The following is a 12,936-nucleotide window of genomic DNA, read 5'->3' on the forward strand; positions in this document are numbered from 1 at the left end:
GAACTGGCCTGGTCACGACATCTAGGTATCACTTTAGCCGAACTGCCAGACGTGGTGAAAGGCCGTCGAACTGTTTAGGAAGCTTCTAGGCTGCTGCACCCACAACCCTCTTGAGAGAATGATGTGGGTCCCGAAAAGAGAGGTATTCCATCAACAACAAAAAAAAAGGCCAAACGCAGATAAAGCCGTTTATCGTCTTCTAATGTGGTATGCTTTATATCTCATGGAAAACTAAACGTATAAATCACAGCAGTTGGAAACAACTAAAGTAACAGACAGCTCTTTTTTTGACGGGATAAAAAAAATAATTGTGATATACTGTACATTAAGAACAGGTGGATGAAAACTAAAAAATTGTCTTCCATTAGGTAAACTAAGTGAAAATCGAGAAAAGGGAGACTAAACATAAACACCGCAACCGAAAGTGTTGGACGGGTACAAAAGGATTGAAAAAAGGTGCACAGAATCGAGGTAAATGGAGAACGATGTTGGAAGGACTAACTTCATGGTAATATGGACCTGCTTTCTGACTCTTCCAACCTATCCAGGAAAGCCTGCTGGTTTGCTTTGATAAATTTAGAACAGCTTTGAAATGGAACTGCTGTCATCGTGACAAGTGCTCCTTTTATTTGCTAGCCAATAGGTCGGTGCTGTATCTTGGTGATTGGATCAATGATATTTACAAATGTTTTCTGTGTCTTTGGTACGTTTTTATTATGTCATTACTTTTATTGTTAATTCTATCACGATACCGTGCTCGTACCGTGATTGTTTCTTCACTTTGTAAGCAGAAATTTGCACCTTATACTTCCCTTATATAGGAGGAAAGCACCGTTGCTTGGTGGAACCGCCGAATATTCGACGAGTAACGAATCTGTCTACTTTTTGATTAGCTGAGTTGAGATGCTCGATTGATCTGCGATTTTTGATATACTTATACACTGATTTTATGAAAGCTTAAAAGGCCAATGCTTTTATTCTATTCAGGAGTGATTTATTCGTGGGCTTAACTGAATTAGGCTACGAGGTAGTTTGGCCGTTGTGACTGACCGAACAATAGGCGACGAAATGTAGCAAGATATATTTTTCACTCGTAGAAAATCTTTATATATAGATGGGGGGCTGTAAAATCAAACGAGATTTAAGCATATCCTTGAATTATCCCTTTGTTGTACTGATGCAATCTAAGTAGGCTAGTAAGCACCAATGTCGAAGGATACAAAAAAATATAAGATCGAACTTATATTTGAAAAATATTGAACAAGGTAAATTCGATTAATAATCAAGGTACATATATAATACAATCGTCTGCTCTTTGCAAACGTTAACACTGTGTATAGTATTCCATTGAAAGAACGTACAATAGTGTGGATACAAAAAATAAGTGCTACACACAATATCATGAACATATCTTGTGAACACACTTGTGTCACGGGATTATTTTTATGCACCTGTTTTGTAGACACCACATTATATACCGTCTTTTCTTTGCATTGTGTTGTTTTTATGCATGTTCACGGTCTGCCGTATTTTACTTGTTTATGTTCTTTTACTTGTTCTTGTACACCTGTTTTTATCAAATCTCTTGTGACGTCTCACGTAGTTACCCCAAAGGCTAAATTAGTATCGTGTTTTACGTTCCACGTTGATTCCTTCATCGCGTGGAATTTGTTTGGTGTAGCACTGTGCTCGGCTGGGCGACGGTTGTCGGCAGTTACGTTTTGGGTTTTAGTGAGAGATGATCGTTTTTATTAAGTAAAATGCCATTAAAAGTTAACAAGGCAAAACCGGCTAAGTGACTAGCCGTTAGAGCGGGAAGATTCCTGGCTAAGGAAAAGTTTGGTTACACTTGTTCCTACGCATCATTAGGGAGTCCATACATGCTTCTGTTAACAGAATCTTTTTTTACAAATTTCCATTTTACATGTTGTGTCGCAAATCGCTTCTCTTTTGCTACGGTGTGCTTGTTACGAACATAGCGAAGTTGTTGCTTTTGTCTGCAAGTGAGAAACGATTAGTTGAAAGTTAAAATTACTTTGTGCGACCCTACCACAGCATGACAAAAACAATTATATCATAATATTCATCCTTAATTCTGCTAATTTATATTCCAGCATAACAGTTTCAAATGTTCTAACATCGTACACTGTTAATCACAGTTAAGTATCTTTAGCACGAAAAGCATATCGGAACTAGATTTCCAAGAAACTCTATACCAGTCTATAGTATTTAAAAACAGATAACAAGCCAAAAAATTATTTTCTTTGTTTAAATAAAATACCGTTCCGCTGCTTCTTGATTTTCGTTTAATTTGCGTCGGGTTGCATTTTCCATTTCTAGGTTTTTGCGTTTTCTAATTTCGTCTATTCTCTGTCTAATTCTGGTCTTTCTTGCTTGATGCCATGTTTTGTCCTTGTAAATGACTTCAGTACTTTTCTCCTTGTTTGTCGTTCTATGAAAGTAAACCAATATAGATAAACTATGTACAAACAAAAAACGGTATAGCAAAATATCATTACAAAACTCGCTGCTTTACCGATGTACCTGTAATACATATGTCTGTATCTTTTGAGATCATTGTAGGTTAAAGTGCTTTCAGCCCGACGGTAAACGTTAACATTGAGGTGAAGTTTGCCGTCGGAATGTCCTTCAGTTTTAGGACGGACTTTTGCGAAGTTTTGGAGTTCATGATTGGGAGAATTTTGTGCGTTTGTGTCGGTTTTGTGATTGCAATAAAAGCTAACTTTACTGGTTTTGATATCTTCGAAGTTCATCTTTGGTTTCATTAAATTTTTTTTTTTCACTTGCTTTTTCCCGTCGATTGAATTAATCCCATCTCCCGTATAGCATTTCCGTGGCAATTTTGCTTCAACTAATGATAATTTTAGAGCAAATGTTTCATTTTTAGATTTGCCATTTTGCTCACATGATTCTTCGTCACATTCAGACCGATAGTTAGAAGAGTCTTGTGAGCTTCGAATTTTATTATCGCTGCTTACAGAGGTTTCATAGGATTTGTTTTGCATTGTTTGTCTCTTGCATTGTTTTTGTTGCTGACCACCGTTTCCGATTCGTTTGCTTTTATCTTCAATTGAATCCTGATTTGCTAGCGTAGACTTCCATGCGGAATTTTGAGTGCTGACAGAATCTCGATCCATTTTGTGTCTTTCTGCCACCTTCGTGTCTGGCTGCAGGCCCTGGATGCATATTCCATTTCGGAGTGTAGTTTCACTACAAAATATGGGGGCTACTTATGCAAAAAAAGAAATCCGTTTGACTTTATGAAAATCTTGATGCTTTCTAACTCTAGTTCTTTCTTTAAACTATGTATTTCTTTGTTTAAAAGGTAATATAAAATATATTAAAACATTTGATAACCTGTCCGTAGGTGAAGAAATCTTGTGTATCTGATAATTCATCACAGTACCGTAAGAAGCTGGAGTCTTGACAACACACGAGCTGTTGGTATTGTTGCTAGGCTGCCGAAAATTATTAGCTGAACCTGTGATATTGGGTAACTTCTGTCTGCCGAGAAATGGATAAATTTGTGCATATCTCGAAGAAGTTGATTGCGCTTTCCTCAAGGACAGATTCTGAATTTGCGGTAAATACTTTTCCTCGCCTATTTCTAACATTCTTTTTGTTTTGTTATACGCTTGGTTTTTGTTTCAGAAACTACGCCAGGCTTGGTCTTATATAGCTTACTGAGTTTGGTTGCTAAGCGGCGGTTCCTCCAGCTTCAATTTTTCTAGCTATCTGTTGATTTATCCTATAGTAATGCCACTTGTTGAGCCCTATTTAAGGCACCTACTGTAGATTCAATAACAATCGAGCAAAAACTTTGTGATTTTAAGCAGACTTAATCTCTCTATTGAATGGCATTGCGAAAAAGTTATCGTACGTAAGTCGGTGTTGAAACAAACTTTTTACTCGCTATACAATAAAGACAGTGCAAAGCGAATTTATTTGAAAAAATGAAAAAACGGATGCAAGAAATCTGTAAAATATGATTACCAAATTTTACAAATGTATATCGAAACAATGTATTTACGAATATACAGTATGATCGATGCGCTGCTGATAGAGTTTGCGGTATTCGAGTTTGTTGATGTTTTAAATGGGCAGATTTAGGAAAACAACTACTGTATTCATTGAATGAGATGGTTTTTAAACATTTCGGTTATCTCAGGGGAAATTGTTAATCAGAATGTAACAAATCTGCCGTTTTCATGAAAACAGCTCTTCAAGTTAGTAAAAAACTAGAGCAGCGACATCTGATAGTATTTCAGTCCTGCGGCCAAAGATTGAAATCCGGCATTGAAATCTATTCCAACTCTGCTGTGTGCGATATCATACGCTTTGTCTGGGAACCTGCACACATGTAGTCACAGCTCTTATCAATACAGCAACTTAAAGTAGTTTTAACGGCATCAATAAATACATTTTGTCGGCTCTGTGGCGGTATGATTGGAGTACTGGGCGCGCAGTAATGCAGCCCGTGCTTCATACCCAGCAGGGTTATATGGCAAGCCAGAGTGGACAAAAATAAAAATCAGTACGAGTAAGCCAAGTTGAGTTGGCCAAGTGGGACAAAAATCGTCTAATCGCGGGTGATTACGCGTTAACAAAAAGTGAAGTGATGGGTTGAGATGGATTCTTGGACAAAGTGGACCGAAACATTTCGTGTAGGGATAAAAAAGATCGACGTGCAAAGTTATGAATCTCAAGTGCTACACTTGCGTCTATGGATTATACAGTTCCTGCCTATAAAATAAACCCAATCTATACGAGTAGCCTACATTGCAGCCGCCAGAATTCGCAGATTAAAACGGTTTCGTCCACTTTGACCAACAACGACCCCAACCCACCATTCCACTATTTGTAAACGCCTAATTGCGCATTTATGTCTCACTTGGCGACCCAATACCTTACACGTAAAGGTTTTCACTCTTGTCCAATATGCCTTGCCATAGGGTCACACTTGCTATGCGCTTGGACAAAGTATTAACGACGCTTGTTATTGTGCAGTAGTTAAGATGAACTGTTCCAAATTTGGGCAATATGGTATAGAAATTTTTTTTTTATGTTTTTGCAAGGAAATCGGACAAATATAGGCTGGTAACCGGGGCTAGAAGAATGATGAATCATTGCCGACTTTACGTCGTGTTAAGACTTTCGTTAGTCCAAGGACAAAAATTCATAACGTCTCACATCTCATAACGTCATATGCATAAAATATACTGTAGAGGTTTTGTTATGTTAAGTTCGTGTTAAATAGCTTGCACAGGATTCCTACCTTCCGTTCCTATCTGGTCCATTGACCAATGCTCCATATAGGATGTGTGCGTTGGGTTGCTCTTGATCCAATACACTTCGAGAGCAATTAGCTGGTGGTAAAGGACAAGTGCTGGAAACGAATTGCGCTTATACTTTTTGTGTTGTGTATTCAAAGGCCATAATTTAGATATAAATCAAAATTTGCTTCACCTGGCTCTGTGATGGGGTCGTTTCGGAGCATTGGAACCTATGCCGACTACATAACCTGTTTGATTCAACCCAAGTAACAAGTTGATTTGTTTCTCCGCAAACGAATGGTATTGACGCTTTATTGTTTGGTTTTCGCTCAGTTCTATTGCTTGCAGGGTTAGAAAGGCTGCATTGGCTGTAAAATCGTTGTTATTAGACTTAATGTAACAGTTAAGTAACAAAATAAAGCAGAGCATGTTCTGTGTAGGCTGCTTACCAGCGTGCATTGTAGGAGTTCGCCTGATTATCCACAGCAAGCCAGAGGGAGTTTTTCTTGCCGTATCTTGTACCCATTTAATGTACCTGGATATTATCCTTTTATATTTTTGTGGTTTATTGCTTAGCTTTCCGAGAAGCACCTGCAGAATTTCCAGGTATTGGTCTCAATTAAAATCAATCGATAACATAGCATTAAAATGCACAACTATTTTTTGTAAAATGTTTATTCTGAGTATGCGTTCCCATTATTATATAGATGATGTTTTCTTACTCACCGCCAGTCCACGTGACTTATCATCCCAAGAAAATATATTAGATTGCTTTCGGAATGTCCGATAGAGGTCTTCTACTCGAACCAAATACTTTTGATCTCCAGTTGCTTTGTGCAGCCATGTTGCAGCCCATGCCTAAATGTATGCTTTAAAAAACAAGCAAGGCAAAGGAATGTCACCACAGATATCTCATGAAGTTTGTTGACTTCATGTTTGCAAGTATCAGTACCAGAAACTTACGATTACTTTCAGAGTCCCATTTTCTTTTTTTCTGTAGAATGTGTTTATATTGTGAGTTTCTTTTATTTCTTTATATTTTTCGGAGAAGTTAAACAGTTCTCTGGCACGATTCAAGCATTCTCTTGAGTAAGACAAATCTATAAATCATATAACTCATAGTGTAATAAACAAAAGCTTGAATAAGCCCTTAATATTGCTCAATGACGTCAAAACATTTTAACTTAGCCGTTTACTAATGAATTAGACATTTGGTTTTATTATCGACCAGTAAACCGTGTGCACAATTTTAATTGTATTTCTTTTCATCTTTGGACAAACTCTATGGTTTTAATGTGAAATCGGTTCTTCAGAAATTTCAGATATCTGGCTGATATATTTGTGTAGCCTAAGCCTATTTAAAACAAACTATACCTGGTCCGTTTCAGTGTTTGAAATAATTTTCTGATATTGTTTTACGTAAAACGTATGTAGCCTATAAGGCTTTGCTTACCGTCACTGTCGTAATATACTGCACTTAATCGAAGTATGAATATGATCGAAGTATAATATGAATATGAATTTTCGAGATACACATTTAGTGGTTTACTTTACAAAAATCTGATAAAAGATCAGGTAAGTCAAGTAAAAGTGATGCTGGCTTGTAACGTGACTTCTTTTGCGGAACCTAACAAACCAGTTGTATCTTTTGCGGAACCTAACAAACCTTTAGTTTTAAGTCGTTTTAAACGTTACTGTACTTGTAAGCATTATATATTTATTTTTTAGGTAAGCTTGTTTAATTATTCTGAAATAGGTATATTGGACAAGTATAGTGTATTTCCAAGCTCGAGCAATGTTTTAAATCGTCCTGAAACATGAATGGTTATAGAGTTTATGTAGCTTGAACAAAAAGATGGTATATACAATACAATATTTTAAAAGTCGGTTATTGGTTTTGACACTACATGCACGAAACTTGTGTACACGAAAATGTTTTGACCTTGGAGCTCGTTGTCGCACTTTGAATTTTTCAGCCTTTGATCGTAATGATTGAATAGTTGATACAAAATTTGTAGCTTTCGAAAGAATTGAGAGTTGTTCGACAGAATTAAATCAAATAAACTTACCATGAGTTTTAAAAACAAGGCTCGCGGCTGCAAAAGCAGCTGCAACCTCTGCTGTAGTTTTGCAATCTGGAGTTTCTGGTGTTGATTTTATAATGGTTCTCATTTCCGGATCCGATAATTCTGGAGGTTGCCAGCTGAGTGAATTTGGAATATATCTTCCTACCTTTTATAATTAGATTAGAGTCGTAGGATTCAAGTTTATTTTATGTCATAGCCCTATATTGAATACACTCCATTTACCTGTACCACAAGTGTGTTTTTCATTAGATGACATTTCATGAGATAATCTGTGGCCCATCGGATTTGTGCAAGCACGTTTTCCATCTCACCAGCAGCTTGATAAGCAGCGCTGTAGTCTAACGCACCCCACGACAACATGGTCGTTGAAAAGGCGATTAAAAATGTAGTTTTCACATTGCCCCCAGCTATATTTCAAGAACGTTTGCATGAGCGGAGCAAAACCGAAATATATTGAAAACGACGTGTCGATTTCAAACCGTCCGTTTACTTTGATTAGTGAAAAATTACCATGCTTTTATATATATAATTTTAATTCATTTATAATGTTAAGCGAAAAACGTTTTAGTATTGCAATAAATGTTTACCATTGTACCATCCACCAGATAAGTCGTCATTTGTTAGACAACCATCTTTTAGGTCAGAATCGCCTCTCCAAGGAATCCGATTGTCTTCTGGTAATCTTCCAGATCGCTGAGCTTCGTAAAAAATAATTGATTTGTGCAGAACTTCGTTGTAGTCAAAGTCATTTTCTGAAAAAATCAATTTAAATTGGACTTTCTGTTACAACTTTACAAGCGAACATTATTGTAGCTCACATTGTTATCGCTCTTGATAATTTAGGTTTTTATACTATTTTAAATACTAATGTGTTGTATTGACTACTTTTGTCCTTTGAAGGAATCCAGTTCACCAGAGTTTCACCACCAACCGGTGAGATGCCGTTAGGGAATGATTCATTGCATCTCTTTAAATCTAATGAAAATTCCGTTTCTAGCTTTGATGGAGCTTCCGTTTGTAACTCTAACGGAGTTTCCGTTTCTAGCTTTGATGGAGCTTCCGTTTGTAACTCTAACGGAGTTTCCGTTTCTAGCTTTGATGGAGTTTCCGTTTGTAACTCTAATGGAGTTTCCGTTTCAAGCTTTGATAGAGCTTCCGTTTGTAACTCTATTGGAGCTTCCGTTTCTAGCTTTGATGGAGCTTCCGTTTGCAACTCTATTGGAGCTTCCGTTTCTAGCTTTGATGGAGCTTCCGTTTGCAACTCTATTGGAGCTTCCGTTTCTAGCTTTGATGGAGCTTCCGTTTGTAACTCTATTGGAGCTTCCGTTTCTAGCTTTGATGGAGCTTCCGTTTGTAACTCTATTGGAGCTTCCGTTTCTAGCTTTGATGGAGCTTCCGTTTGTAACTCTAACGGAGCTTCCGTTTCTAGCTTTGATGGAGCTTCCGTTTGCAACTCTATTGGAGCTTCCGTTTCTAGCTTTGATGGAGCTTCCGTTTGTAACTCTATTGGAGCTTCCGTTTCTAGCTTTGATGGAGCTTCCGTTTGTAACTCTATTGGAGCTTCCGTTTCTAGCTTTGATGGAGCTTCCGTTTGTAACTCTAACGGAGCTTCCGTTTCTAGCTTTGATGGAGCTTCCGTTTGCAACTCTATTGGAGCTTCCGTTTCTAGCTTTGATGGAGCTTCCGTTTGCAACTCTATTGGAGCTTCCGTTTCTAGCTTTGATGGAGCTTCCGTTTGCAACTCTATTGGAGCTTCCGTTTCTAGCTTTGATGGAGCTTCCGTTTGCAACTCTATTGGAGCTTCCGTTTCTAGCTTTGATGGAGCTTCCGTTTGCAACTCTATTGGAGCTTCCGTTTCTAGCTTTGATAGAGCTTCCGTTTGCAACTCTATTGGAGCTTCCGTTTCTAATTCTGGTGAAACTTCCGTTTCTGGTTCAGTGGTTAGCATGACCGTAGTGGATAATGAACTGGAAGGTGTAGGGACGAATGCAGTTGTCAAAATTTCTGTTGTTTTATCACTATTATTCAGGTAACTGGTGGTTGTCTTTGTTTCTTCCTGCACTTGTGTCGAAGTCATTCTACAATTATCCAAGCGTAAAGTGGCCGACTGACATTTCACGTTTTTAAGTGATTAATGATTTTACTGCAAGGAAGATTACAAGTGACGAATGTATATACAATATGAAAAAGTGACATATTACAAATTTACCTGGCGCCTAAGCAGGATTTCATCACGTTATCGATGACATATGCTTGATTATAACCCATTGTTTTGTAAACTTCATACGTTTTAGCGCTGTCGCACACGCCAAAAAGTTTAGATTGGCCGGATATTTGTGGCAGTGAGTCCGTGTACTTATATTTTCCAACAAAGCTGATCGTTGTTGTCTGCATTAAAGTCGAATGATAAGCAGCTGGACAGAAAACACTGTGCACTTTAGACAGATCCATGCAGATTATTTAGGAAACATATCGAGTGAAAAGTATTTTTATACCTGGTGCTTATAAATGTTCCTTGAGTAATATTTTGGTGTTAAGCAAAATTCAAAAAATTTTTCTTCGGCCTCACGGACATGTACAGTGTATGTTTTCAGGTCAGTAACGGGGATATTGAAGTCTATTTTCACCAACCACCCATTTTTTATGGTCTGCGAAGACGAAGGAAAATATACATAGCCTCCAAACCCACCACGCCAGATGCTGTTAATGTACACTGTCCCGTTGTAGATCGGACACCCCAATAACAAATCTGATGAAAGAGGAAGTTTTTTTTCTTCTGATATGTCTTGCTGCTGCTGAGCAGCTTGTGTTGTTGTCACCTGTTGACCAACTGTGCTTGATATGAATGCATGAGGCGTCGGGATGTCTTTTTCTTGTTTTAGGGAAAAGTTCTCAGAACCATTTATGAGCTCATTATGCGAAATTAGCTTTTCTTCATCCAGTAGTGCTTCTCTTTTTCCTTATTCATATGGATAAAAAATTTAATTTTTGTCATTACGCGGAAGCGGATCTTGTATAAATATGGCGTCTCGGTGAACTTTTCATCTGGGTAGCGGCTTATCTCAAGATCATTATATCTTATGATTCCATGTCATGTAATATAGTGAATGATGGCAAATGAACCGCCCAACTAGACGTTAATTTACCAAATTATTAAGCAGACTTTATTAGTTTTGAACTCGATACCACCACTAGGCTACAAACTAGAACCATCGGAAAGCTGTTGTGGTACAACAAGCATGTTAATTTGGGATGTATGTAACCAACGTGTACGTACCTTCCAAAAATCTGCTGAAGAAAACCAGGTTTCTTTTAATAAGTGGGACGGGATTGTAACGTAATTTATATAACGGTTTGTTTTTTATTTTTCCTTCAACTTCTTTCAAAAATAAGATATGTTGAGAGTTTATTTTTACAGCGACGCAATTAGGGTTATTTCCAAAAGGCCACAGACTGAAAAGAAAACAAATTTATTTTGTGTGATTTAACTGTGTTAGTTATATGAGTAGTTTGCAAAAGGTACAAAACATCATTGCTTTTCTTACTTTAAAAAATCTCCCACAGCATAATCTCCCCGTTTAGTTAAAAATAAACCGGTCACTTGAAACCTTGCAGCGTACATCCCTTTAGAACTGATCCTTGCTCCTACGTTGACCACTTTTGCTTGGAGAACGACGTCTGATCTGCAAGTATAATTAAATCTGGTAATCTTATAAATATACCCTATACACTTACACTTGAAATACATTTCAATGTTTTTTCTTGATACTGATATTTTTTGTCAATCTTTTCGAATTTCCACTTCCTACATTTAAAAGTAGGCATTAGTGGCGATCATCATTTGAATTTCTTTACGTTTTGCCAAGGGTTATAGTTTATAGCTTATATAAATTTATTGATCTTCATTGACCCGATAGTTATACTTGCCAACTCAAGCCATTTATGTTTTGAAGACTGACCAGTCGATTTTTGTTAAAACTACTTTCTGTATAGGTCTATTTTTAAAAAGACTGAAGCAGTAGTTATAGGTTTGAAAAACTAATTATACTATTCGTTTGAGAAAGTCTGAATGATATGAAAATGAAAGTAGCCTATTACGCTTAGAGTATATTTTACTGTTATTTTAGGTATTGAGTTAAAAAAATTCCGAAACGTTAGACTTGGGTTGTTTGATGAAATATCATGTAAGTAGGACAAGCCATCGTATGAAGTTTTTAAAAACAAGCTTTCGCCGTCATATCAACTTGTATTTCAAAGCATGCTTTGGAGAAATTCTGAACACCTTCTCACATTTTCTAAAAAGGATTTCTGAGAGTTTACGCTAAGTTTCATTACGTATTTAAGATTATCACTTTTGCTGAAAAATATGTATTAAGTGTAATTTTTGGCATATAGCCTATATCTGTATTTTAAACTAAACGCAAACGAACAGGCATTACATAAGCGCGTCTTACAAACTTTCATTCGTCAAAGCATGCACACATTAATTTACGTCAATAAAAGGATTTGTTGAACTTTTTTAAATCAACTTGTGGTCTTTCAATGTTCTGCTGATAAAGTTACCACATGAAAATTTAACTAATTAATCTGCTTACTCATATAAAAACTTAAAATTCTAGCATTTGTTAAGTATAATTTCATATATCAGATTATTAGCTTCTTAGACTGCCTATATTCAGTGTGTATGATGACGAAAAATTAAACCACGCATAGCTTATTTTATGGTCCAAATGTTTCGGTATTTAGAATTGTTTTAGGTTAATCAGTTTCGAACACGGATATCAAATCTGTATTTTAAACAGGCTGTAGCCTATATGTTTTATTGTGGCAATCGTTTATCAATTAAACGCTGGTTAAACCAACGCATACTTGGTCACAATACACGCAATACGCATTTTTACTTAACTGAAAGCAAATCAACCATAAATTTGAAAATAGGAAACACAATAGGCCTAAATTGAATATGGTCGACTTAACTTGCTTTGTGTTGACCAAACTACCTATGTGTAAGTTTACAGATTAAAGACAATGTATCCTCTATTTACCCAGTGATATATGGACAAAAACAGTTTCAGTAAAAATAAAACAACTAAAATAGGGGCTAAAACAATTTTCGTTATGAATTTTGTTATAGCGATTCAGTTTTAAAAATAACTACTTAAACCCACTGTATCGAAAGCGGCGAAAATCTTACCTCGTTGCAAAATCGCCAAATGTTGCATCTCTTTCAGGCGTGACGCATGATGACACGAAATCCACAGCAAGAAAGTGCATGAAACAAGTTGAACTTAACAAGAGTATGAAGTGCATGTTGGTTGCCTCACTTACACATTTAAGCTGTGCACAGTTATTAGCCTGATTATATGCATACACATATTGTAAAGTCAAGTTGAACATCCATAATATAAGCTCGCAAGTGAAATCATTATGAACGACTATATTCCTATACATATTCTATATCTAACTGGTTGCGTAAACATTTTCTTTGTAATACCTGATTTTTTATAACATTTCTATAAATTTCTAAAATTTCTATTCTTTGATCATTGTTTCAC

At 36.6% G+C, this 12,936-nt stretch overlaps 2 protein-coding genes across 3 annotated transcripts; both read right to left on the bottom strand.

The window, feature by feature from the left end:
- Positions 1–1,299: 1,299 nt before the first annotated feature.
- Positions 1,300–3,684, bottom strand: LOC143460113 (uncharacterized). The gene is made up of 4 exons (XM_076957505.1): positions 3,379–3,684; positions 2,545–3,231; positions 2,282–2,452; positions 1,300–1,997 (listed from the first exon to the last, which is right to left on the bottom strand). Exons 1-4 carry the CDS (start codon positions 3,633–3,635, stop codon positions 1,856–1,858), a joined length of 1,257 nt encoding a protein of 418 aa, XP_076813620.1. The 5' UTR covers positions 3,636–3,684; the 3' UTR covers positions 1,300–1,855.
- A 261-nt stretch (positions 3,685–3,945) lies between these two features.
- LOC143461127 (uncharacterized) lies at positions 3,946–12,776 on the bottom strand. 2 transcript variants are annotated; one of them, XM_076958920.1, is made up of 15 exons: positions 12,576–12,776; positions 10,927–11,064; positions 10,659–10,834; positions 9,877–10,340; positions 9,591–9,769; positions 8,267–9,459; positions 7,969–8,079; positions 7,604–7,788; positions 7,364–7,526; positions 6,258–6,394; positions 6,021–6,152; positions 5,744–5,885; positions 5,488–5,662; positions 5,297–5,407; positions 3,946–4,371 (listed from the first exon to the last, which is right to left on the bottom strand). In XM_076958920.1, exons 1-15 carry the CDS (start codon positions 12,689–12,691, stop codon positions 4,260–4,262), a joined length of 3,534 nt encoding a protein of 1,177 aa, XP_076815035.1. In that variant the 5' UTR covers positions 12,692–12,776; the 3' UTR covers positions 3,946–4,259. The 2 variants fall into 2 exon arrangements, with proteins under 2 accessions (XP_076815035.1, XP_076815034.1); XM_076958919.1 differs by having other exon boundaries at positions 7,969–8,133.
- Positions 12,777–12,936: the final 160 nt, after the last annotated feature.

This window comes from Clavelina lepadiformis, chromosome 5 (assembly GCF_947623445.1).
Source record: "Clavelina lepadiformis chromosome 5, kaClaLepa1.1, whole genome shotgun sequence".
Classification (NCBI taxonomy): domain Eukaryota; kingdom Metazoa; phylum Chordata; class Ascidiacea; order Aplousobranchia; family Clavelinidae; genus Clavelina; species Clavelina lepadiformis.